Source organism: Lagopus muta, unplaced genomic scaffold, assembly GCF_023343835.1.
Source record: "Lagopus muta isolate bLagMut1 unplaced genomic scaffold, bLagMut1 primary scaffold_191, whole genome shotgun sequence".
NCBI classification, from domain to species: Eukaryota; Metazoa; Chordata; class Aves; order Galliformes; family Phasianidae; genus Lagopus; species Lagopus muta.
Genome location: NW_026040234.1, coordinates 9,602 through 37,022, shown reverse-complemented (window position 1 = coordinate 37,022; position 27,421 = coordinate 9,602). Strand labels below are relative to the sequence as shown.

General features: G+C 56.6%; 1 protein-coding gene and 1 long non-coding RNA gene across 2 annotated transcripts; both read left to right on the top strand.

Moving 5' to 3' along the window:
- LOC125687755 (TBC1 domain family member 10B-like) lies at nt 1-27,079 on the top strand (the record flags this gene model as incomplete). Its single annotated transcript, XM_048933017.1, is given in 11 exon segments — nt 1-491; nt 1,440-1,539; nt 3,716-3,823; nt 6,416-6,522; nt 7,690-7,804; nt 10,173-10,220; nt 10,222-10,239; nt 17,587-17,776; nt 21,407-21,561; nt 24,417-24,578; nt 25,566-27,079. Coding segments are annotated over 10 exon segments (1,491 nt in total), but the record flags the coding sequence as incomplete, so codon positions are not given.
- On the top strand, nt 18,237-21,383 carry LOC125687756 (uncharacterized). Its single transcript, XR_007374374.1, has 3 exons — nt 18,237-18,829; nt 19,218-19,797; nt 19,992-21,383. It is a non-coding gene; the product is annotated as an uncharacterized LOC125687756 (long non-coding RNA).
- Nucleotides 27,080-27,421: the final 342 nt, after the last annotated feature.

The following is a 27,421-nucleotide window of genomic DNA, read 5'->3' as shown; positions in this document are numbered from 1 at the left end:
CTCCAAGACCCCAACGTCGGCCATCTTGGATTCCGAGACCCCTACCCCAACTTGTGTCGCTTCAGACTCAAAGGAGACGCCCCCCACCCCCCTGTCGGCCATCTTGGACTCAGAGACCCCCCCATCGGCCATCTTGGATTCCGAGACCCCTACCCCAACTTGTGTCGCTTCAGACTCAAAGGAGACGCCCCCCACCCCCCCGTCGGCCATCTTGGCCCCAACCACGTCATCCATCTTAGACCCCCCGGATCCTCACCGCCCCCCAGCGGCCAACGGCCCCACGCGGGGGGTCGCAGAGCAGCCTGGGGCCCGGGATCCCGTCTCCGCGCCGTGGGGCCGAGGCCGACTCTGTCAGCGTGCTCTCGGGGTCGCTGGGCTCCTTCCCCGACGACGTCAGCTCGCTCGGCTCCGATTCCGAGCTGGGGGGTCCCGCCTTCCGCCGCACCGACCGCTACGGCTTCCTGGGGGGGCAGCCAGTACTGCGAGACGCCGTGAGTCGCCCCATAGCGCCCCACAGAGCCCCATAGCGCCCCATAGAGAACCATAGAGCCTCATAGCATCCCATAGAGATCTGTGGTGCCCCATAGAGCCCCATAGATCTCCATAGAGCCCCATAGAGCCTCATGGTGCCCCATAGTGTCCCATAGAGTCCCCATAGCACCCATAGCACCCCATAGCGCCCCATAGCGCCCCATAGCGCCCCATAGAGAACCATAGAGCCTCATAGCAATCCCATAGAGACCTGTGGTGCCCCATAGAGTCCCATAGATCCCCATAGAGCCCCATTGATCCTTGTGGTGCCCCATAGGGACCCATAGAGCCCCATAGCGCCCCATAGAATCCCATAGATCCCCATAGAGTCCCATGGTGCCCCATAGTGTGCCATAGAGCCCCATAGTGTCCCATAGCACCCCATAGAGCCCCGTGGTGCCCCATAGATCCCCATAGCACTCCATGGTGCCCCATAGCATCCCATAGAGCCCCATAGCACCCTGTGATGCTCCATAGAGCCCCATAGAGCCCCATAGAGCCCCATAGCACCCCATAGCACCCCATAGCACTCCATGGAGCCAAATAGAGCCCCATAGCACCCTGTTGTGCCCCATAGAGCCGCACAGCACCACATAGCCCCCCATAGAGCCCCATAGAGCCCCATGGTATGGGCGTTCCTCCTCCTGCCCCATAGCGCCCTATAGGGTGGCTGTTCCCTTCCTGCCCCACACTTACGGGGTTGTGCATCATTACTTACGGGGCCGTGCCCCACACTTATGGGGCTGTGCATCCCACACTTATGGGGGCCGTGCCTCACACATACGGGGTTGCCCATCGTTACTTATGGGGCTGTGCCCCACACTTATGGGGCCGTGCCCCACACTTATGGGGTTGCCCATCGTTACTTATGGGGCCGTGCCCCACACTTATGGGGTTGTGCCCCACAGGGAGACCTCGGTGCCGGTGGAGGTGGCGCGGCAGCGGGAGCTGAAGTGGCTGGAGATGTTTTCGCATTGGGACAAATGGCTGACGAGGCGCTACCAGAAGGTGGGTCTGCCCCATAGCGGGCCGTTCCTGCCCCATAGCGGGCCGTTCCTGCCCCATAGCAGCTCCTCCTGCCCCATAGCGCCCATTCCTGCCCCATAGCGGGTTATTCCTGCCCCATTGCAGCTCCCCCTGCTGCAAAGCGGGTCCTTATGGGTCTCAATGGGTCCCTATGGGTGTCTATGGGTCTCTGTGGGTCTCTATGAGATCTATGGGGCGCTATGGGTCCCTATGGGTCCCCATGGGTCCCTATGGGTCCCTATGGGTCCCTATGGGTCTCTGTGAGTCTCTGTGGGTCTCTATGGGATCTATGGGTCCCCATGGGTCCCTATGGGTCCCTATGGGTCTCTATGGGTCCCTATGGGTCCCTGTGTGATCTATGGGTCCCTATGGGTCTCTATGGGTCCCCATGAGCCTCTATGGGTCCTTATGCGTCCCCATGGGTCCCTATGGGTCCCTATGGGTCTCTATGGGTCCCTATGGGTCTCTTTGGGTCCCTATGGCTCCCTATGGGCCCCTATGCGTCCCCATGGGTTCCTATGGCTTCCTATGGGTCCCTACGTCTCCCCCGTGGGTCCCGGTGCGATCCGTGGGTCTCTATGGGGTGCTGTGGGTCCCTATGGGTCTCTATGGGTCCCTATGAGTCCCTATGGCTCCCCATGGTCCCCATGGTCCCTATAGGCCCCTATGGGTCTCTATGGGTCCCTATGGGTCTCTATGGGGACCCTATGTGTCCCCATGGGTCCCTATGGGTCTCTATGGGTCCCCATGGGTCCCTATGGTCCCCATGCATCCCCATGGGTCCCCATGGATCCCTATGCGTCCCTATGGCTCCCTATGGGCCCCTATCCGTCCCCATGCGTCCCCATGGGTCCCTATGGGTCCCCTACGTCTCCCCGTGGGTCCCGGTGCGATCCGTGGGTCTCAATGGGTCGCTGTGGGTGTGTTTGTGTCCCTATGGGTCTCTATGGGGGTGCTATGGGTCTGTTTGGGTCCCTATGGGTCTCTATGGATCCCTGTGCGTCCCCATGGGTCCCTATGGCCCCTATGGGTCCCCATGGGTCCCTATGGGTCCCTATGGGTCTCTATGGGTCCCTATGAGTCCCCATGGGTCCCCATGGATCCCTATGGGTCCCTATGCGTCCCTACGTGTCCCTATGAGTCCCCATGGGTCCCCATGGATCCCTATGGGTCCCTATGCGTCCCTACGTGTCCCTATGCATCCCCATGGGTCCCTATGCATCCCCATGGATCCCTATGCGTCCCTATGGGCCCCTATGCATCCCCATGTGTCCCCATGGGTCCCTATGGGTCCCTACGCCTCCCCCATGGGTCCCGGTGCGATCCGTGGGTCTCTATGGGTCGCTATGGGTCCTTATGGGTTTCTTTGGGTCCCTATGGATCCCTATGGGTCTCTCAGTGTTCCTATGGGTGTCTATGGGTCCCTATGTGTCCCTATGCGTCCTTATGGGTCTCTGAGGGTCCCTATGGCTCCCTATGCGTCCCTATGCGTCCCTATGGGTCCTTATGGGTCCCTATGGGTCCCTATGGGTCCCTATGGGTCTCTATGGGTCTCTGAGGGTCCCTATGGCTCCCTATGGCTCCCTATGTGTCCCTATGCGTCCTTATGGGTCTCTGAGGGTCCCTATGGGTCCCTATGGCTCCCCATGGGTCCCTGTGCATCCTTATGGGTCTCTGAGGGTCCCTATGGGTCCCCTATGCGTCCCTATTGGTCCTTATGGGTCCCTATGGGTCCCTATGGCTCCCCATGGCTCCCTATGCATCCCCATGGGTCCCCATGGATCCCTATGCGTCCCTATGGCTCCCTATGGGCCCCTATGCATCCCCATGTGTCCCCATGGGTCCCTATGGGCCCCTATGGGTCTCTATGGGTCCCTATGGGTCCCTATGGGTCTCTATGGGTCCCCATGGGTCCCTATGGGTCCCTATGGGTCTCTATGGGTCCCTATGAGTCCCCATGGGTCCCCATGGATCCCTACGCGTCCCTATGCGTCCCTACGGGTCCCTATGCATCCCCATGGATCCCTATGCGTCCCTTATGGCTCCCTATGGGCCCCTATGCATCCCCATGTGTCCCCACGGGTCCCTATGGGTCCCTACGCCTCCCCCATGGGTCGCAGTGCGATCCGTGGGTCCCCTATGGGTCGCTGTGGGGCAGGTGAAGCTGCGCTGCAGGAAGGGAATCCCGTCGTCGCTCCGCGCCCGCGCCTGGCAGCTGCTCTCCGCCAGCCACGACCTGCAGCTCCGGCACCCGGGGCTCTTCCAGGTGGGGGGCACTTGGGGGGCAGGAGGGGGAGCGATGGGGGGTGGGGGGGTCCCTGGGGGTGGCTGTGGGTCTCAGTGGGCTGCTGTGTGTTCCTATGGGTCTCTGTGGGTGTCTATGGGTGTCTCTGGGTCCCTGTGGGTCCTTATAGGTGTCTATGGGTCCCTATAGGTCCCTGTGGATCCTTATAGGTACCTGTGGGTCTCTATGGGTCCCTGTGGGTGTCTATGGGACCCTATAGGTCCCTGTGGGTGTCTATGTGTCCCTGTGGGTGTCTATGGGTCCCTATAGGTCCTTGTGGGTCTCTAAGGCTCCCTATGTGTCCCTGTGGGTCTCTATGGGACCCTATAGGTCCCTGTGGGTCCCTGTGGGTGTCTATGGGTCCCTATGGGTCCCTGTGGGTCCCTATGGGGTCCCTATGGGTCCCTGTGGGTCCCTATGGGTCCCTGTGGGTGTCTATGGGTCCCTATAGGTCCCTGTGGGTGTCTATGGGTCCCTATGGGTCCCTATAGGTCCCTGTGGGTCCCTGTGGGTGTCTCTGGGTCCCTCTGGGTCCCTCTGGGTCCCTGTGGGTCCCTGTGGGTGTCTATGGGTCCCCTAGGGGTCTCTAGGGGTCCCTGTGGGTGTCTATGGGTGTCTATGGGTCCCTATAGGTCCCTGTGGGTCTCTATGGCTCCCTATGTGTCCCTGTGGGTGTCTGTGGGTCCCTGTGGGTGTCCATGGGTCCTTATGGGTCCCTGTGGGTGTCTATAGGTCCCTGTGGATCCCTATGGGTCTATATGGGTTCCTGTGGGTCCCTATGGGTCTCTATGGGTGTCTATGGGTCCCTATGGGTTCCTGTGGGTCCCTATGGGTATCTATGGGTGTCTATGGGTCCCTGTGGGTCTCTATGGGTCTCTATGGGTCCCTATGGGTTTCTGTGGGTTTCTGTGGGTACCTATGGGTCTCAGTTGGTTCATATGGGGGTCTCTATGTGTCCCTATGTGTCCCCATGTGTCCCTATGTGTCCCCCATGGGTTCCTATGTATCCCTATGGACGTCTATGGGTCCCTCTGAGTCTCTATGGGTCCCTATGTGTCCCCATGTGTCCCTATGTGTCCTTATGTGTCCCCATGGGTCCCTATGTGTCCCCATATGTCCCTATTTGTCCCTATATGTCCCTATGTGTCCCCATGGGTTCCTATGTATCCCTATGGACGTCTGTGGGTCCCTCTGAGTCCCTATGTGTCCCTATGGGTCCCTATGTGTCCCCATGTGTCCCCATGTGCCCCTATGTGTCCCCATATGTCCCTATGGGTTCCTATGTGTCCCTATGTGTCCCTATGGGTCCCTAATTGTCCCTATGGGTCCCTAATTGTCCCTATGTGTCCCCACGTGTCCCCACGTGTCCCCATGGGTTCCTATGTATCCCTATGGATGTCTATGGGTCCCTTTGAGTCTCTATGGGTCCCTATGTGTCCCCATGTGTCTCTATGGGTCCCTATGTGTCCCCACGTGTCCCTATGGGTCCCTATGTGTCCCCATATGTCCCTATTTGTCCCTATATGTCCCTATGTGTCCCCATGGGTTCCTATGTATCCCTATGGACGTCTGTGGGTCCCTCTGAGTCCCTTTGTGTCCCTATGGGTCCCTATGTGTCCCCATGTGTCCCCATGTGCCCCTATGTGTCCCTATGGGTCCCTATGTGTCCCCATGTGTCCCCATGTGCCCCTATGTGTCCCTATGGGTTTCCTATGGGTCCCCATATGTCCCTCTGGGTTCCTATGGGTCCCTATGTGTCCCTATGGGTCCCTAATTGTCCCTATGTGTCCCCACGTGTCCCCACGTGTCCCCATGGGTTCCTATGTATCCCTATGGATGTCTATGGGTCCCTTTGAGTCTCTATGGGTCCCTATGTGTCCCCACGTGTCCCTATGGGTCCCTATGTGTCCCCATATGTCCCTATTTGTCCCTATATGTCCCTATGTGTCCCCATGGGTTCCTATGTATCCCTATGGACGTCTGTGGGTCCCTCTGAGTCCCTATGTGTCCCTATGGGTCCCTATGTGTCCCCATGTGTCCCCATGTGCCCCTATGTGTCCCTATGGGTTTCCTATGGGTCCCCCATATGTCCCTCTGGGTTCCTATGGGTCCCTATGTGTCCCTATGGGTCCCTAATTGTCCCTATGTGTCCCCACGTGTCCCCACGTGTCCGCATGGGTTCCTATGTATCCCTATGGATGTCTATGGGTCCCTTTGAGTCTCTATGGGTCCCTATGTGTCCCCATGTGTCCCTATATGTCCCCATGTGTCCCTGTATGTCCCCATTGTGTCCCTATGTGTCCCTATGGGTCCCTATATGTCCCTATGTGTCCCTATGTGTCCCTCTGTGTCCCCATGTGTCCCCATGCGTCCCTATGTGTCCCTATGGGTCCCTAATTGTCCCTATATGTCCGTATGTGTCCCCATGTGTCCCCATGTGTCCCTATGTGTCCCTATGTGTCCCTATGTGTCCCTATGTGTCCCTATGTCTCCCTATATGTCCCTATGGGTCCCCATGTGTCCCCATGCGTCCCTCCGGCTCTCACCCCCCCCCAATGGCTGCCCCCCAAACAGGAACTGGAGCGGCAGCCCGGCGAGGCTCGCTGGTTGGACGCCATAGAGAAGGATTTGCACCGCCAGTTCCCCTTCCACGAGATGTTCGCCGCCCGGGGGGGGCACGGGTGAGGCCACGCCCACTTCCGGCCCCACCCACTTCCGGCTCCACCCACTTCCGGCCACGCCCACTCACCCTGCCCACTCCCCCCCCTTCACCCTTCCACATTCATTCCTATTCAGAATAATGGATCTGCTGAGGCCACACCCACTTCCGTTCATAGCTGCTCTCGTGAGGCCACGCCCATTTCCGGTCACGCCCACTTCCGGCCACTCCCCCCCCACCCCCCCCCTACCCATCCAGATTCATTCCTTATCCATTCAATAAGGGATCTGCTGAGGCTCCACCCACTTCCGTTTATGCATGCTCGCATGAGGCCACGCCCACTCCCCGGCCACGCCCACTTCCGGCCACGCCCCCTTCCCCATTCCCACCCCTTCACTCCTGCAGTCCCACCTGGAATCTCCTGAGGCCACGCCCACTTCTGGTCAGGGCTGCCATCATGAGGCCACACCCACTTCCGGTCCCAATTTCCATTTAGGACACGCCCACTTCCGCCCGCGCCCCTTTAAGCCCCGCCTCTTTAAGCCCCGCCTCTTTTAAGACCTGGTTCTTTAGGCACCGCCCCTTTTAAGCTTTGGCTCTTTAAGCCCCGCCTCTTTAAGCCCCACCCTTTTAAGACCTGGTTCTTTAAGCCCCGCCCCTTTTAAGCCCCGCCCCTTTTAAGCTTTGGCTCTTTAAGCCCCGCCTCTTTAAGCCCCGCCCTTTTAAGACCTGGTTCTTTAAACCCCGCCCCTTTTAAGCTTTGCCTGTTTCAGCCCCGCCCCTTTAAGCCCCGCCCCTTTTAAGCCCCGCCCCTTTTAAGCTTTGGCTCTTTAAGCCCCGCCTCTTTAAGCCCCGCCCTTTTAAGACCTGGCTATTTAAGCCCCTCCCCTTTTAAACTCCGCCCCTTTTAAGCTTTTGCTGTTTCAGCCCCGCCCCTTTTAAGCCCTGGCTCTTTAAGCCCCGCCTCTTTAAGCATTGGCTCTATAAGCCCCGCCTCTTTTAAGCCCCGCCCCCTTTAAGGCATGTCTCTTTAAGCCCCGCCCCTTTAGGCCCCGCCCCTTTAAGCCCCGCCCCTTAAAACCCCGCCAGTTCAAACCCCAGCCTTTCACCCAACCCCATTTCCGTCCCCGCTCCTCAAGCCCCTCCCCTTCCTGCGCGCTAAGCCCCGCCCCTTCCGGCCCCCCGGCAGGCAGCAGGACCTGTACCGGGTGCTGAAGGCTTACACCGTGCTGCGGCCCCACGAGGGTTACTGCCAGGCCCAGGCGCCCGTGGCCGCCGTGCTGCTCATGCACATGCCTGCCGAGGTGGCTGCTGGGGGCGGTGGGGGGGGATGTGGGGGGTGATATGGGGAGATGTGGGGAGATATGGGGGGATATGGGGTGATATTGGGGGATATGGGGGCTATGGGGGGTGTGGGGGGATATGGGGGGATGTGGGGGGGATGTGGGGGGATGGGGGGGGATATGGGGGGATATGGAGGGGGATGTGGGGTGATATGGGGGGATATGGGGGGATGTGGGGGGGATGTGGGGGGATATGGGGGCATGTGGGGGGATGGGGGGGATATGGGGGGATGGGGGGGATATGGGGGGATATGGAGGGGGATGTGGGGTGATATGGGGGGATGTGGGGGGGATATGGGGGGATATGGGGTGATATTGGGGGATATGGGGGGATGTGGGGTGATATGGGAGGATATGGGGGGGATGTGGGGGGATATTGGGGGGATGGGGGGGGGATGTGGAGGGATATGGGGGGGATGTGGGGGGATATGGGGGGATATGGGGTGATATTGGGGGATATGGGGGCTATGGGGGGATGTGGAAGGATGTGAGAGGATATGGGGTGATTTGGGGGGATGTGGGGGGATATGGGGGCTATGGGGGGGGGGATGTGGGGTGATATGGGGTGATATGGGGCTGATAAGGAGTGGTTATGGGGGGGTATGGGGTGATATGGGGGGCTGTGGGGGGATATGGGGGGATATGGGGTGATATTGGGGGATATGGGGGGATGGGGGGTGTGGGGGGATATGGGGGGATGTGGGGGGATATGGGGGGATATGGGGGGGATGTGGGGTGGATATGGGGGGATAGGGGGTGTGGGGGGATATGGGGGGATGTGGGGGGGATGTGGGGGGATATGGGGGGATGTGGGGGGTGATATGGGGGGGATATGGGGGGATGTGGGGGGATATGGGGGGATATGGAGGGGGATGTGGGGTGATATGGGGGGATGTGGGGGGATATGGAGGGATGTGGGGTGATATGGGGTGATATGGGGGGGATGTGGGGTGATATTGGGGGATATGGGGGGATATGGGGGGATGTGGGGGGGCTGTGGGGGGATATGGGGGGGATGGGGGGGGATATGGGGGGATATGGGGGGGATGTGGGGGGATATGGGGGGATATGGAGGGGGATGTGGGGTGATATGGGGGGATGTGGGGGGATATGGAGGGATGTGGGGTGATATGGGGTGATATGGGGGGGATGTGGGGTGATATTGGGGGATATGGGGGGATATGGGGGGATATGGGGGGGCTGTGGGGGGGTGTGGGGGATATGGGGGGATGTGGGGGGGGATGTGGAGGGATGGGGGGGGATAAGGGGGGATGGGGGGGGGATGTGGGGGGATATGGGGGGATGTGGGGGGATATGGAGGGATGTGGGGTGATATGGGGTGATATGGGGGGGATGTGGGTGATATTGGGGGATATGGGGGGTGTGCGGGGATATAGGGGGATGTGGGGGGGCTGTGGGGGGATATGGGGTGATATGGGGCTGATAAGGAGTGTTTATGGGGGGTATGGGGTGATATGGGGGGCTGTGGGGGATATGGGGGGGTGTGGGGGGATATGGGGGGATATGGGGTGATATTGGGGGATGTGGGGGCTATGGGGGGGTGTGGGGGGATATGGGGGGTGATATGGGGGGGATGTTGGGGGGATGTGGGGGGGATATGGGGGGATATGGGGTTGATAAGGGGTGGTTATGGGGGGTATGGGGTGATGTGGGGGGATGTGGGGTGATATTGGGGGGTATGGGGGGATATTGGGGGATATGGGGGGATGTGGGGTGATATGGGGGGATGTGAGGGGATATGGGGGGGATGTGGGGGGGGATGTGGGGGGGATGTGGGGAGGATATGGGGGGGATATGGGGACTATGGGGGGATGTTGGGTGATATGGGGGCATATGGGGGGGATGTGGGGGGATGGGGGGGCATATGGAGGGAAATGGGGGGATGTGTGGCGATGTGGGGAGATATGGGGGGATGTGGGGGGTGATATGGGGGGATGTGGGGAGATATGGGGTGATATTGGGGGATATGGGGGGTGTGCGGGGATATAGGGGGATGTGGGGGGATGTGGGGGGATATGGGGGGATGGGGTGTGATATTGGGGGATATGGGGGCTATAGGGGGATGTGGGGGTGATATGGGGGGTATGGGGTGATATGGGGGTTGTTGTGGGTGTTGTGATGGGGGGATGTGGGGGGATATGGGGGGATGTGGGGCGATATGGGTCATTTTGGGTCTCTATGGGTCTGTATGCTTCTGTATCTATAGCTATGGGTCTCTGTGGGTCTCTATGGGTCTCTGTGGGTCTCTATGGGTCTCTGTGGGTCTCTATGGGTCGCTATGGGGCAGCGCTGACCCCTCTCCCCCCAGGCGGCGTTCTGGTGCTTGGTGCAGATCTGCGACCGCTACCTGCCCGGTTTACTACAGCGCGGGGCTGGTGAGTTGGGGGGCTGGGGGGCTCTATGGGGCTGTGTGGGGCTCTATGGGGCTGTGTGGGGGCTCTATGGGGCTGTGTGGGGAGCTGTGGGGCTCTATGGGGCTCTATGGGGCTCTATGGGGCTGTGTGGGGAGCTGTGGGGCTCTACGGGGCTCTATGGGGAGCTGTGGGGCTCTATGGGGCTGTGTGGGGCTCTATGGGGCTGTGTGGGGAGCTGTGGGGCTCTATGGGGCTCTATGGGGCTCTATGGGGCTGTGTGGGGAGCTGTGGGGCTCTATGGGGCTCTATGGGGAGCTGTGGGGCTCTATGGGGCTCTGTGGGGCTCTGTAGGGAGCTGGTGGCTCTATGGGGCTCTGTGGGGAGCTGTGGGGCTCTATGGGGTCTCTATGGGGCTCTGTGGGGAGCTGTGGGGCTCTGTGGGATCTCTATGGGGCTCTCTATGGGGCTCTGTGGGGAGCTGTGGGGCTCTATGGGGCTCTATGGGGAGCTGTGGGGCTCTATGGGGCTCTGTGGGGCTCTGTAGGGAGCTGGCGGCTCTATGGGGCTCTGTGGGGAGCTGGGGGCTCTATGGGGTCTCTATGGGGCTCTGTGGGGCTCTATGGGGTCTCTATGGGGCTTTCTACGGTGTCTCTATGGGTCCCCTATGGGTCTCTATGGGTCTGTATGGGCTCCCTATGGCTCCCTATGGGTCTCTATGGGTCCCTATGGGTCTCTATGGTTCTCTATTGGGTCTCTATGGTTCTCTATTGGGTCTCTATGGTTCCCTATGGCTCCCTATGGTTCTCTATGGTTCTCTATGGGGTCTCTATGGGTCTCTATGGGTCTCTATGGCTCCCTATGGTTCTCTATGGTTCTCTATGGTTCTCTATGGTTCTCTCTGGCTCTCTATTGGGTCTCTATGATTCTCTATGGTTCTCTATGGGGTCTCTATGGCTCCCTATGGATCCCTATGGGTCTCTATTGTTCTCTATGGGCTCCCTATGGCTCCCTATGGATCTCTATGGCTCCCTATGGCTCCCTATGGGTCTCTATAGTTCTCTATGGCTCCCTATGGCTCCCTATGGGTCTCTATAGTTCTCTATGGCTCTCTATGGTTCTCTATGGGGTCTCTATGGCTCCCTATGGCTGCCTATGGGTCTCTATAGTTCTCTATGGGGTCCCTATGGGGTCCCTATGGCTCTCTATGGGTCTCTATAGTTCTCTATGGGCTCTCTATGGTTCTCTATGGGGTCTCTATGGGTCTCTATGGGTCTCTATGGCTCCCTGTGGCTCCCTATGGTTCTCTATTGGCTCTCTATGGTTCTCTATGGTTTTCCCTTGGCTCCCACCGTCTCCCCATGCGCTGCTGGCGGTGACGGCGCCCCCTATCTGTGAGCAGGAGGCGGTGCAGCTGGACGGCGAGGTTTTCGGCGCCCTCCTTCGGCCGTGGCTCCGGCCGCTCACCGTCACCTGCGGCGGCACCACAGGGTCTCTATGGGGTGTCTATGGGTCTCTGGGGCTCTCTGGCTGTCTATAGGGCTCTCGGGGTCTCTGTGGGGTCTCTGTGGGGCTCCTATGAGTCTCTCTTGCTCTCTATGGGGTGTCTATAGGGGTCTATGGAGTCTCTGTTGATCCCTATGGGTCTCTATGGCTCCCTGTGGCTCCCTATGGCTCCCTGTGGCTCCCTATGGGGCTCTATGGGGCTTTATGGGGTCTCTCTTGCTCTCTATGGCTCTCTATGGGGCTCTATGGGTCTCTATGGGGCTCAATGGGGTCTCTATGGCTTTCTACGGTGTCTCTATGGGTCCTTATGGGTCTCTATGCATCTCTATGGGGTCTCTATGGGTGTCTATGGGGTCTCTGTGGTTTCCTATGTGGTCTCTATGGGTCCCTATGTGCCCTATGGGGCCTCTATGGGTCCCTATGGGGCTCTATGGGGTCTCTATGGCTTTCTACGGTGTCTCTGTGGGTCTCTATGGGGTCCTATGTATCCCTATGGGGTCTCTATGGGGCTCTATGGTTCTCTATGGCTCCCTATGGCTCCCTATGGCTTCCTATGGCTCCCTATGGGTCTCTATGGTTCTCTATTGGGTCTCTATGGTTCTCTATCGTTCTCTATGGGGTCTCTATGGGTCTCTATGGGTCTCTATGGTTCTCTATGGTTCTCTCTAGGGTCTCTATGGTTCTCTATGGGGTCTCTATGGCTCCCTATGGCTCCCTATGGCTCCCCATGGGTCTCTATAGTTCTCTATGGCTCCCTATGGCTCCCTATGGGTCTCTATGGGTCTCTATGGTTCTCTATTGGCTCTCTATGGTTCTCTATGGTTTTCCCTTGGCTCCCACCGTCTCCCCATGCGCTGCTGGCGGTGACGGCGCCCCCTATCTGTGAGCAGGAGGCGGTGCAGCTGGACGGCGAGGTTTTCGGCGCCCTCCTTCGGCGCGTGGCTCCGGCCGCTCACCGTCACCTGCGGCGGCACCACGGGGTCTCTATGGGGTGTCTATGGGTCTCTGGGGCTCTCTGGCTGTCTATAGGGCTCTCGGGGTCTCTGTGGGGTCTCTGTGGGGCTCCTATGAGTCTCTCTTGCTCTCTATGGGGTGTCTATAGGGGTCTATGGAGTCTCTGTTGATCCCTATGGGTCTCTATGGCTCCCTGTGGCTCCCTATGGCTCCCTGTGGCTCCCTATGGGGCTCTATGGGGCTTTATGGGGTCTCTCTTGCTCTCTATGGCTCTCTATGGGGCTCTATGGGTCTCTATGGGGCTCAATGGGGTCTCTATGGCTTTCTACGGTGTCTCTATGGGTCCTTATGGGTCTCTATGCATCTCTATGGGGTCTCTATGGGTGTCTATGGGGTCTCTGTGGTTTCCTATGTGGTCTCTATGGGTCCCTATGTGCCCTATGGGGCCTCTATGGGTCCCTATGGGGCTCTATGGGGTCTCTATGGCTTTCTACGGTGTCTCTGTGGGTCTCTATGGGGTCCTATGTATCCCTATGGGGTCTCTATGGGGCTCTATGGTTCTCTATGGCTCCCTATGGCTCCCTATGGCTTCCTATGGCTCCCTATGGGTCTCTATGGTTCTCTATTGGGTCTCTATGGTTCTCTATCGTTCTCTATGGGGTCTCTATGGGTCTCTATGGGTCTCTATGGTTCTCTATGGTTCTCTCTAGGGTCTCTATGGTTCTCTATGGGGTCTCTATGGCTCCCTATGGCTCCCTATGGCTCCCCATGGGTCTCTATAGTTCTCTATGGCTCCCTATGGCTCCCTATGGGTCTCTATGGGTCTCTATGGTTCTCTATTGGCTCTCTATGGTTCTCTATGGTTTTCCCTTGGCTCCCACCGTCTCCCCATGCGCTGCTGGCGGTGACGGCGCCCCCTATCTGTGAGCAGGAGGCGGTGCAGCTGGACGGCGAGGTTTTCGGCGCCCTCCTTCGGCGCGTGGCTCCGGCCGCTCACCGTCACCTGCGGCGGCACCACGGGGTCTCTATGGGGTGTCTATGGGTCTCTGGGGCTCTCTGGCTGTCTATAGGGCTCTCGGGGTCTCTGTGGGGTCTCTGTGGGGCTCCTATGAGTCTCTCTTGCTCTCTATGGGGTGTCTATAGGGGTCTATGGAGTCTCTGTTGATCCCTATGGGTCTCTATGGCTCCCTGTGGCTCCCTATGGCTCCCTGTGGCTCCCTATGGGGCTCTATGGGGCTTTATGGGGTCTCTCTTGCTCTCTATGGCTCTCTATGGGGCTCTATGGGTCTCTATGGGGCTCAATGGGGTCTCTATGGCTTTCTACGGTGTCTCTATGGGTCCTTATGGGTCTCTATGCATCTCTATGGGGTCTCTATGGGTGTCTATGGGGTCTCTGTGGTTTCCTATGTGGTCTCTATGGGTCCCTATGTGCCCTATGGGGCCTCTATGGGTCCCTATGGGGCTCTATGGGGTCTCTATGGCTTTCTACGGTGTCTCTGTGGGTCTCTATGGGGTCCTATGTATCCCTATGGGGTCTCTATGGGGCTCTATGGTTCTCTATGGCTCCCTATGGCTCCCTATGGCTTCCTATGGCTCCCTATGGGTCTCTATGGTTCTCTATTGGGTCTCTATGGTTCTCTATCGTTCTCTATGGGGTCTCTATGGGTCTCTATGGGTCTCTATGGTTCTCTATGGTTCTCTCTAGGGTCTCTATGGTTCTCTATGGGGTCTCTATGGCTCCCTATGGCTCCCTATGGCTCCCCATGGGTCTCTATAGTTCTCTATGGCTCCCTATGGCTCCCTATGGGTCTCTATGGGTCTCTATGGTTCTCTATTGGCTCTCTATGGTTCTCTATGGTTTTCCCTTGGCTCCCACCGTCTCCCCATGCGCTGCTGGCGGTGACGGCGCCCCCTATCTGTGAGCAGGAGGCGGTGCAGCTGGACGGCGAGGTTTTCGGCGCCCTCCTTCGGCGCGTGGCTCCGGCCGCTCACCGTCACCTGCGGCGGCACCACGGGGTCTCTATGGGGTGTCTATGGGTCTCTGGGGCTCTCTGGCTGTCTATAGGGCTCTCGGGGTCTCTGTGGGGTCTCTGTGGGGCTCCTATGAGTCTCTCTTGCTCTCTATGGGGTGTCTATAGGGGTCTATGGAGTCTCTGTTGATCCCTATGGGTCTCTATGGCTCCCTGTGGCTCCCTATGGCTCCCTGTGGCTCCCTATGGGGCTCTATGGGGCTTTATGGGGTCTCTCTTGCTCTCTATGGCTCTCTATGGGGCTCTATGGGTCTCTATGGGGCTCAATGGGGTCTCTATGGCTTTCTACGGTGTCTCTATGGGTCCTTATGGGTCTCTATGCATCTCTATGGGGTCTCTATGGGTGTCTATGGGGTCTCTGTGGTTTCCTATGTGGTCTCTATGGGTCCCTATGTGCCCTATGGGGCCTCTATGGGTCCCTATGGGGCTCTATGGGGTCTCTATGGCTTTCTACGGTGTCTCTGTGGGTCTCTATGGGGTCCTATGTATCCCTATGGGGTCTCTATGGGGCTCTATGGTTCTCTATGGCTCCCTATGGCTCCCTATGGCTTCCTATGGCTCCCTATGGGTCTCTATGGTTCTCTATTGGGTCTCTATGGTTCTCTATCGTTCTCTATGGGGTCTCTATGGGTCTCTATGGGTCTCTATGGTTCTCTATGGTTCTCTCTAGGGTCTCTATGGTTCTCTATGGGGTCTCTATGGCTCCCTATGGCTCCCTATGGCTCCCCATGGGTCTCTATAGTTCTCTATGGCTCCCTATGGCTCCCTATGGGTCTCTATGGGTCTCTATGGTTCTCTATTGGCTCTCTATGGTTCTCTATGGTTTTCCCTTGGCTCCCACCGTCTCCCCATGCGCTGCTGGCGGTGACGGCGCCCCCTATCTGTGAGCAGGAGGCGGTGCAGCTGGACGGCGAGGTTTTCGGCGCCCTCCTTCGGCGCGTGGCTCCGGCCGCTCACCGTCACCTGCGGCGGCACCACGGGGTCTCTATGGGGTGTCTATGGGTCTCTGGGGCTCTCTGGCTGTCTATAGGGCTCTCGGGGTCTCTGTGGGGTCTCTGTGGGGCTCCTATGAGTCTCTCTTGCTCTCTATGGGGTGTCTATAGGGGTCTATGGAGTCTCTGTTGATCCCTATGGGTCTCTATGGCTCCCTGTGGCTCCCTATGGCTCCCTGTGGCTCCCTATGGGGCTCTATGGGGCTTTATGGGGTCTCTCTTGCTCTCTATGGCTCTCTATGGGGCTCTATGGGTCTCTATGGGGCTCAATGGGGTCTCTATGGCTTTCTACGGTGTCTCTATGGGTCCTTATGGGTCTCTATGCATCTCTATGGGGTCTCTATGGGTGTCTATGGGGTCTCTGTGGTTTCCTATGTGGTCTCTATGGGTCCCTATGTGCCCTATGGGGCCTCTATGGGTCCCTATGGGGCTCTATGGGGTCTCTATGGCTTTCTACGGTGTCTCTGTGGGTCTCTATGGGGTCCTATGTATCCCTATGGGGTCTCTATGGGGCTCTATGGTTCTCTATGGCTCCCTATGGCTCCCTATGGCTTCCTATGGCTCCCTATGGGTCTCTATGGTTCTCTATTGGGTCTCTATGGTTCTCTATCGTTCTCTATGGGGTCTCTATGGGTCTCTATGGGTCTCTATGGTTCTCTATGGTTCTCTCTAGGGTCTCTATGGTTCTCTATGGGGTCTCTATGGCTCCCTATGGCTCCCTATGGCTCCCCATGGGTCTCTATAGTTCTCTATGGCTCCCTATGGCTCCCTATGGGTCTCTATGGGTCTCTATGGTTCTCTATTGGCTCTCTATGGTTCTCTATGGTTTTCCCTTGGCTCCCACCGTCTCCCCATGCGCTGCTGGCGGTGACGGCGCCCCCTATCTGTGAGCAGGAGGCGGTGCAGCTGGACGGCGAGGTTTTCGGCGCCCTCCTTCGGCGCGTGGCTCCGGCCGCTCACCGTCACCTGCGGCGGCACCACGGGGTCTCTATGGGGTGTCTATGGGTCTCTGGGGCTCTCTGGCTGTCTATAGGGCTCTCGGGGTCTCTGTGGGGTCTCTGTGGGGCTCCTATGAGTCTCTCTTGCTCTCTATGGGGTGTCTATAGGGGTCTATGGAGTCTCTGTTGATCCCTATGGGTCTCTATGGCTCCCTGTGGCTCCCTATGGCTCCCTGTGGCTCCCTATGGGGCTCTATGGGGCTTTATGGGGTCTCTCTTGCTCTCTATGGCTCTCTATGGGGCTCTATGGGTCTCTATGGGGCTCAATGGGGTCTCTATGGCTTTCTACGGTGTCTCTATGGGTCCTTATGGGTCTCTATGCATCTCTATGGGGTCTCTATGGGTGTCTATGGGGTCTCTGTGGTTTCCTATGTGGTCTCTATGGGTCCCTATGTGCCCTATGGGGCCTCTATGGGTCCCTATGGGGCTCTATGGGGTCTCTATGGCTTTCTACGGTGTCTCTGTGGGTCTCTATGGGGTCCTATGTATCCCTATGGGGTCTCTATGGGGCTCTATGGTTCTCTATGGCTCCCTATGGCTCCCTATGGCTTCCTATGGCTCCCTATGGGTCTCTATGGTTCTCTATTGGGTCTCTATGGTTCTCTATCGTTCTCTATGGGGTCTCTATGGGTCTCTATGGGTCTCTATGGTTCTCTATGGTTCTCTCTAGGGTCTCTATGGTTCTCTATGGGGTCTCTATGGCTCCCTATGGCTCCCTATGGCTCCCCATGGGTCTCTATAGTTCTCTATGGCTCCCTATGGCTCCCTATGGGTCTCTATGGGTCTCTATGGTTCTCTATTGGCTCTCTATGGTTCTCTATGGTTTTCCCTTGGCTCCCACCGTCTCCCCATGCGCTGCTGGCGGTGACGGCGCCCCCTATCTGTGAGCAGGAGGCGGTGCAGCTGGACGGCGAGGTTTTCGGCGCCCTCCTTCGGCGCGTGGCTCCGGCCGCTCACCGTCACCTGCGGCGGCACCGCGTGGAGCCGGCGCTGTACCTCACCGAATGGTTCATGTGCATCTTCGCACGCAGCCTGCCCTGGGCCGCCGTGCTGCGAGTCTGGGACATGTTCTTCTGCGAAGGTCAGCAAAAAACCCCATAGAAATCCGCCCCAAAACGGCCCCAAAAGCGCCCCGAACCCAAACCCCCCATCGTGGCACCAAAAGGTTCCATTTTTACCCAAATCCCGTTGGTTTCACCCCATTTTTGCCATGGTTGAGGCTCTCTATGTATGTTGTAGGGGGTTCTGCTCTTATAGGGTTAGGATTTATTGCAGGACAGCCCAAAACCCCATAGAAATCCACCCCAAAACGGCCCCAAAAGCGCCCCGAATCCAAACCCACCATCACGGCACCAAAAGGTTCCATTTTTATCCAAATCCCGTTGGTTTCACCCCATTTCTTCCATAGTTGAGACTGTTTATTTATGGGGTTGGAGGTTCTGCTCTTATAGGGTTAGGATTTATTGCAGGACGGCCCAAAACCCCATAGAAATCGACCCCAAAACGGCCCCAAAAGCGCCCTGAACCCAAATCCCCCTTCATGGCACCAAAAGGTTCCATCTGGACCCAAATCCCGTTGGTTTCACCCCATTTCTTCTGTAGTTGGGACTGTTTATTTATGGGATATGGGGTTGTGCACTTATGGGGTTGGGATGTTGACGAGGGAGCCCAAAACCCCATAGAAATCGACCCCAAAACGGCCCCAAAAGCGCCCTGAACCCAAACCCCCCATCGTGGCACCAAAAGGTTCCATTTTTACCCAAATCCCGTTGGTTTCACCCCATTTTTGCCATGGTTGAGGCTCTCTATGTATGTTGTAGGGGGTTCTGCTCTTATAGGGTTAGGATTTATTGCAGGACAGCCCAAAACCCCATAGAAATCGACCCCAAAACGGCCCCAAAAGCGCCCCGAACCCAAACCCCCCATCGCGGCACCAAAAGGTTCCATTTTAACCCAAATCCCGTTGGTTTCACCCCATTTTTGCCATGGTTGAGGCTCTCTATGTATGTTGTAGGGGGTTCTGCTCTTATAGGGTTAGGATTTATTGCAGGACAGCCCAAAACCCCATAGAAATCCACCCCAAAACGGCCCCAAAAGCGCCCCGAACCCAAACCCACCATCGCGGCACCAAAAGGTTCCATCTGGACCCAAATCCCGTTGGTTTCACCCCATTTTTGCCATGGTTGAGGCTCTCTGTGTGTGAGGTTGGTCAATGTGCACTTATAGGATAAAGGATTACTTGAGAGTGGCCAAAAACCCCATAGAAATCGACCCCAAAACGGCCCCAAAAGCGCCCTGAACCCAAAGCCGCCATCGCGGCACCAAAAGGTTCCATTTTTACCCAAATCCCGTTGGTTTCACCCCATTTTTGCCATGGTTGAGGCTCCCTATTTATGGGATATGGGGTTGTGCACTTATGGGGTTGGGATGTTGAGGAGGGAGCCCCAAAACCCCATAGAAATCCACCCCAAAATGGCCCCAAAAGCACCCCGAACCCAAATCCCCCTTCATGGCACCAAAAGGTTCCATCTGGACCCAAATCCCGTTGGTTTCACCCCATTTCTTCCGTAGTTGGGACTGTTTATTTATGGGATATGGGGTTGTGCACTTATGGGGTTGGGATGTTGACGAGGGAGCCCAAAACCCCATAGAAATCGACCCCAAAACGGCCCCAAAAGCGCCCCGAACCCAAACCCCCCATCGCGGCACCAAAAGGTTCCATTTTTACCCAAATCCCGTTGATTTCACCCCATTTTTGCCATGGTTGAGGCTCCCTATTTATGGGATATGGGGTTGTGCACTTATGGGGTTGGGATGTTGACGAGGGAGCCCAAAACCCCATAGAAATCGACCCCAAAACGGCCCCAAAAGCGCCCTGAACCCAAAGCCACCATCGTGGCACCAAAAGGTTCCATTTTTACCCAAATCCTGTTGTTTTCACTCCATTTCTTCCATAGTTGAGACTGTTTATTTATGGGGTTGGAGGTTTTGCTCTTATAGGGTTAGGATTTATTGCAGGACGGCCCAAAACCCCATAGAAATCGACCCCAAAACGGCCCCAAAAGCGCCCTGAACCCAAACCCACCATCGTGGCACCAAAAGGTTCCATTTTTACCCAAATCCCGTTGGTTTCACCCCATTTTTGCCATGGTTGAGGCTCTCTATGTATGTTGTAGGGGGTTCTGCTCTTATAGGGTTAGGATTTATTGCAGGACAGCCCAAAACCCCATAGAAATCGACCCCAAAACGGCCCCAAAAGCGCCCCGAACCCAAACCCACCATCGCGGCACCAAAAGGTTCCATCTGGACCCAAATCCCATTGATTTCACCCCATTTTTGCCATGGTTGAGGCTCCCTATTTATGGGATATGGGGTTGTGCACTTATGGGGTTGGGATGTTGAGGAGGGAGCCCCAAAACCCCATAGAAATCGACCCCAAAATGGCCCCAAAATCAGCCCATGGGGTTTTTTGGGGTCCCCATCGACTTTTTGGGGTCCCCATTGGGTTCTGTGGGGTTTTGTTGGGTCCCCATTGGGTTTTTTTGGGGTCCCCATTGAATTTTTGGGGTCCCCATTGGGTTCTGTGGGGTTTTGTTGGGTCCCCATTGGGTTTTTTTGGGGTCCCCATTGAATTTTTGGGGTCCCCATTGGGTTCTGTGGGGTTTTGTTGGGTCCCCTTTGAATTTTTGGGGTCCCCATTGGGTTTTTAGGGTCCTTATTGGTTTTTTTGGGGTCCCCATTGGGTTTTGTTGGGTCCCCATTGTCTTTTGTGGGGTCCCCATTGACTTTTTAGGGTCCCCATTGGGTTCTGTGGGGTCTTGTTGGGTCCCCATTGACTTTTGTGGGGTCCCCATTGACGTTTTAGGGTCCCCATTGGGTTTTTTGGGGTCTTGTTGGGTCCCCATTGACTTTTTGGGGTCCCCATTGGGTTCTGTGGGGTCTTGTTGGGTCCCCATTGGGTTTTTAGGGTCCCCATTGGGTTCTGTGGGGTCCCCAATGGATTTTGTGGGGTCCCCATTGACTTTTTAGGGTCCCCATTGGGTTTTTAGGGTCCTTATTGGTTTTTTTGGGGTCCCCATTGGGTTTTGTGGGGTCCCCATTGAATTTTTGGGGTCCCCATTGACTTTTTAGGGTCCCCATTGGGTTCTGTGGGGTCTTGTTGGGTCCCCATTGGGTTTTTTGGGTCCCCATCGGCTTTTTGGGGTCCCTATTGGGTTCTGTGGGGTTTTGTTGGGTCCCCATTGACGTTTTTAGGGTCCCCATTGGGTTTTTGGGGTCCCCATTGGGTTTTTAGGGTCCCCATTGAGTTCTGTGGGGTTTTTTGGGGTCCCCATTGGGTTCTGTGGGGTTTTGTTGGGTCCCCATTGACTTTTGTGGGGTCCCCATGGGGTTTTTGGTGCTTCTTTGGGGTCCCCATTGACTTTTTGGGGTCCCCATTGGGTTTTTTGGGGTCTTGTTGGGTCCCCATTGACTTTTTAGGGTCCCCATTGGGTTCTGTGGGGTTTTGTCGGGTCCCCAATGGATTTTTTGGGGTCCCCATTGATTTTTGTGGGTTCCCCATTGACTTTTTGGGGTCCCCATTGGGTTCTGTGGGGTCTTGTTGGCTCCCCATTGACTTTTGGGGTCCCCATTGATGTTTTCGGGGTCCTGTTTGTTCTCTGCCCTATGGGGCGCCCCATAACCGCCCCCTTTCCCCCCTCTCTTGGCACAGGGGTGAAGGTGATGTTCCGTGTGGGGCTGGTGCTGCTCCGCCTGGCTTTGGGGTCCCCCGAAAAGCTGCGCAGCGCCCAGGGGATGTTTGAGACCATGGAGCTCCTGCGCAGCGTCCCGCCGCCGGGCCTCCATGAGGACGTGCTGGTGCACCAGGTGGGGGCGCTGTGGGGCGCTATGGGGCGCTATGGGGTGCTGTGGGGCTCTACGGGGTGCTATGGGGTGCTATGGGGTCACTATGGGGTGCTATGGGGCTCTACGGGGTGCTATGGGGTGCTATGGGGCGCTATGGGGTGCTACGGGGCTCTACGGGGTCACTATGGGGCGCTATGGGGCTCTATGGGTTGTTATGGGGTGCTGTGGGGCTCTATGGGGTGCTATGGGGTCACTATGGGGTGCTATGGGGTGCTGTGGGGTCACTATGGGGCTCTATGGGGTCACTATGGGGTGCTATGGGGTGCTATGGGGCTCTACGGGGTCACTATGGGGCTCTATGGGGTGCTATGGGGCGCTATGGGGTGCTACAGGGCTCTACGGGGTGCTATGCGGTGCTGTGGGGTCACTATGGGGTGCTATGGGGTCACTATGGGGCTCTATGGGGTACTATGGGGTGTTATGGGGTACTATGGCGTGTTATGGGGTGCTGTGGGGTCACTGTGGGGTGCTATGGGGTCACTATGGGGTCGCTATGGGGCGTTGTGGGGTGCTATGGGGCTCTACGGGGTGCTATGGGGCACTATGGGATACTATGGGGTGTTATGGGGTGCTGTGGGGCTCTATGGGGTGCTATGGGGCTATGGGGTGCTATGGGGCTCTACGGGGTGCTATGGGGTGCTGTGGGGTCACTGTGGGGCGCTATGGGGTGCTATGGGGCTCTACGGGGTGCTATGGGGAACTATGGGGTACTATGGGGTGTTATGGGGTGCTGTGGGGTCACTATGGGGTGCTATGGGGTGCTGTGGGGCTCTATGGGCTGCTATGGGGTGCTACGGGGTCACTATGGGGCTCTACGAGGTCACTATGGGGCGCTATGGTGTGCTATAGGGTGCTATGGGGTGCTATGGGGCTCTACAGGGTCACTATGGGGCTCTACAGGGTCACTGTGGGGCACTATGGGGTGCTATGGGGCACTATGGGGCTATGGGATGCTATGGGGTGCTATGGGGTCACTATGGGGTGTTATGGGGTGCTGTGGGGCTCTATGGGGTGCTATGGGGTGCTATGGGGCTCTACGGGGTCACTATGGGGCGCTATGGGGCTCTATGGGGTCACTGTGGGGCACTATGGGGTGCTATGGGGATCTATGGGGTTGCTATGGGGTCACTATGGGGAACTGTGGGGTCGCTATGGGGTCACTATGGGGTGCTATGGGGCTATGGGGTGCTATGGGGTCACTATGGGGTGCTATGGGGTGCTGTGGGGCTCTACGGGGTCACTATGGGGCGCTATGGGGTGCTATGGGGATCTATGGGGTGCTATGGGGTCACTATGGGGTGCTATGGGGAACTATGGGGCTCTATGGGGTCGCTATGGGGTGCTATGGGGTCACTATGGGGGGCTATGGGGTGCTATGGGGCTCTACGGGGTCACTATGGGGTGCTATGGGGCGCTGTGGGTCCCTATGGGTCCCAATGGATTTCTATGGGTCCCTATGGGTCCCAATGGATTTCTGTGGCTTTCTATGGGTCCCAATGGATCTCTATGGGTCCCAATGGATTTCTATGGCTCTCTATCCTTATGTCTCTCTATGGCTCTCTATGGGTCCCAATGGATTTCTATGGGTCCCTATGGGTCCCAATGGATTTCTATGGGTCTCTATGGGTCCCAATGGATTTCTATGGGTCACAATGGGTCCCAATGGATTTCTATGGCTCTCTATCCTTATGTCTCTCTATGGGTCCCTATGGGTCCCAATGGATTTCTATGGCTCTCTATGGGTCCCAATGGATTTCTATGGGTCCCTATGGGTCCCAATGGATTTCTATGGGTCCCTATGGGTCCCAATGGATTTCTATGGGTCCCTATGGGTCCCAATGGATCTCTATGGGTCCCAACGGATTTCTATGGCTATGGGTCCTTATGTCTCTCTATGGGTCCCTATGGGTCCCAATGGATTTCTATGGGTCTCTATGGGTCCTTATGTCTCTCTATGGGTCCCTATGGGTCCCAATGGATTTCTATGGCTTTCTATGGATCCCAATGGATTTCTATGGGTCTCTATGGGTCCCAATGGATTTCTGTGGCTCTCTATGGGTCCCAATGGATTTCTATGGGTCTCTATGGGTCCTTATGTCTCTCTATGGGTCCCTATGGGTCCCAATGGATTTCTGTGGCTCTCTATGGGTCCCAATGGATTTCTATGGGTCCCTATGGGTCCCTATGGGTCCCAATGGATTTCTATGGCTTTCTATGGGTCCCAATGGATCTCTATGGGTCCCAATGGATTTCTATGGGTCTCTATGGGTCCTTATGTCTCTCTATGGGTCCCTATGGGTCCCAATGGATTTCTGTGGCTCTCTATGGGTCCCAATGGATTTCTATGGGTCCCTATGGGTCCCAATGGATTTCTATGGGTCCCTATGGGTCCCAATGGATTTCTATGGCTTTCTATGGGTCCCAATGGATCTCTATGGGTCCCAATGGATTTCTATGGCTCTCTATGGGTCCTTATGTCTCTCTATGGGTCCCTATGGGTCCCAATGGATTTCTGTGGCTCTCTATGGGTCCCAATGGATTTCTATGGCTCTCTATGGGTCCTTATGTCTCTCTATGGGTCCCTATGGGTCCCAATGGATTTCTATGGGTCCCTATGGGTCTTTATGTCTCTCTATGGGTCCTTATGGGTCCCAATGGATTTCTATGGCTCTCTATGGGTCCCTATGGGTCCCAATGGATTTCTATGGCTCTCTATGGGTCCCAATGGATATCTATGGGTCCCTATGGGTCCCAATGGACATCTATGGGTCCCGCTATGGGTCCGGCTATGGGTCCCCTGTTGCCCCCCCCCCCAGGTGACGTCCCTGCCGGTGTCGGAGGCGCTGATCGAACGCGAGCGTGGGGCGCAGCGACGGCGCTGGACCGAAACCAGGGGGGAGATGATGAGGCCACCCCCCCCCCAACGAGGCCCCTATGGGGCCAGGGGGGTCCGCATGCATCAGGGGGAGCCCTGAACGGTGGGGAGGGGGTCCTACATGGGGGGGGGGGGGGGGTCCTAAACATGGGGGGGGTCCTGAAATGGGGAGAGGGGAGGGCAGGATGGGGAGGGGGTCCTAAATGTGGGGGGGGGTCCTAAATATGGGGGAGGGGTCCTAAATTGGGGGGAGGGGGTCCTAAATGTGGGGGAGGGGTCCTAAATATGGGGTGGGGTCCTGAAATTGGGAGAGGGGAGGGCAGGATGGGGAGGGGGTCCTAAATGTGGTGGGGGGTCCTAAATGTGGGGGGGGGTCCTGAAATGGGGAGAGGGGAGGGCAGGATGGGGAGGGGGTCCTAAATGTGGGGGGGGGTCCTAAATGTGGGGGAGGGGTCCTAAATATGTGGGGGGGGTCCTGAAATGGGGAGAGGGGAGGCCAGGATGGGGAGGGGGTCCTAATTTGGGGGGGGGTCCTAAATATGGGGGGGGCCCTGAAATGGGGAGAGGGGAGGGCAGGATGGGGAGGGGGTCCTAAATGTGGGGGGGGGGGGTCCTAAATGTGGGGGGGGTCCTAAATATGGGGGGGGGGTCCTGAAATGGGGAGGGGGGGGGGGCAGGATGGGGAGGGGGTCCTAATTTGGGGGGGGGTCCTAAATGTGGGGGGGGGGGTCCTGAAATGGGGAGAGGGGAGGGCAGAATGGGGAGGGGGTCCTAAATGTGGGGGGGGGTCCTAAATGTGGGGGAGGGGTCCTAAATATGTGGGGGGGGGTCCTGAAATGGGGAGAGGGGAGGGCAGGATGGGGAGGGGGTCGTAAATGTGGGGGGGGGGCCCCAAAAATGGGGGGGGAGGGGGGCAAAGTTGGGGGCGTGGAATTGTGGGGAGGGGTCTCAGAATGGGGGGGGGGGGGGCCGAAATGGGGGGGAACGTGATGGAAATGATGGGAGGGGTCCCCAAAAAAGTGAAGGGGGGGGGGGCGATGGTTCATTGATTGACAGCTGGGGTTGATTGACAGTTGGTTTTGATTGACAGGTGGGTTTGATTGACAGCTGGGAGTGATGGATGGGTCCCATCAACGGTGCAGACCGGATGCAGTTTGATTGACAGCTCCGTGTGATTGACAGCACAGTGTGATTGACAGCTCTGCAGCCAGCTGGGCTTTGACTGACACATCAGCCGCCTTTTGATTGACAGCTCCATTTGATTGACAGCTGTGATTGACAGCTCCATTTGATTGACAGCTGTGATTGACAGCACCAGCGACGGCGGGGTTGGATGATGGACAGCTGCGTCTGGTTGACAACTGTCAGTGATTGATTGACAGCTGTCACTGATTGATTGACAGCTCCTATAGACTGATTGGTTGACAGCTGTGCTCATGGTTGATTGACAGCACTCTTTGATTGACAGCTTCTCTCCTTGCCCTCCCCTGTGATTGACAGCTCTATTTCACAACCCAGATTGATTGACAGCCCGGTGTGATTGACGGCCTCGATTGATTGACAGTCCATTTTGATTGACAGCTCCATGTGATTGACAAGCAGTTCTGATGACAGTCAGCTTTGATTGACAGCCCTGATGGACATCTTCAATTGATTGACAGATGACTGAGAGCCCTCTTTGATTGACATCCCTCTTTGATTGACAGCCCCGTTTGATTGTCAGCCCTGATTGATTGACAGCCCATGTTGATTGACTGCCCTGTTTGATTGGCAGCCCTGATCGATTGTGAGTCCTGATTGATTGACTGCTATGATTGATTGACAGTCTAGTTTGATTGACATTCCAGATTGATTGACTGCCCTGTTTGATTGACAGCACAGATTGATTGACAAACAAGAATGATTGACAGCCCCGTTTCATTGACAGCTGTGTTTGGTTGACAGCCGTGTTTGATTGGCTGTCCTGATTGATTGACAGCCCGGTTTGATTGACAGCCAGATTGATGGACAGCGCTGTCTGATTGGCAGCCTTGATAGATTGGGAGCCCGGTTTGATTGACAGCTAGGAATGATTGACAGCCCTGTTCGATTGGCAGCCTTGATAGATTGAGAGCCCGGATTGATTGACAGTTATGATTGATTGACAGCCCTGTTTGATTGACAGCCCTGATATCCAGTTCAGTTTGAATGACAGGTGGGTTTGATAGTCAGCTATGATTGATTGACAGCTATGATTGATTGACAGCCCTGATTGACAGCCTTGATACCCAGCTGTTTGATTGACAGCCGGTTTTGATTGACAGCTCTGTTTGACTGACGGTCCTGTTTGATTGACAGTTGGGTTTGATTGACAGCCCATTGATTGCCATTTCCCGGAGCTCTCATTAACGCCGGCCGTTAATTGCCGTTAACGGCCCCATTTGCCGTGCCCTTAATTAGCCCCTCCCCCCCGGCCTTGATTGACAACTCGCTAATTAGCGACCCGCTCGATTGATCTTAATTAACATCTCATTAATGATGGATTGACGTCTCGTTAATTAGCTCCTCGTTAATGATCCATGCCTGTCGGTTGGCGTCTCGTTAATTAACATCTCGTTAATGATGGATGCGCGTCCATTGGCGTCTCGTTAATTAGCATCTCGTTAACGATGGCCGCCATTTTGGGGCTGTTTGTTTGGGGGAAATTCGGGGATTTTTAGGGGAATTTGGGGGGAATTTTGGGGGAAATTTTGGGAAATTTGGGATTTTGGGGGGGATTTTGGGGGAAATTTGGGGGAAATTTTGGATTTTGGGGGATTTGGGGGAAATCTGGGATTTTTTTGGGGTTTTGGGGGAATTTTGGGATTTTTTGGGTTTTTGGGGGAAATATGGGGGAAATTTTGGGTTTTTAGGGGAATTTTGGGGGAAATTTGGGGGAATTTTGGGGGAAATTTGGGATTTTGGGGG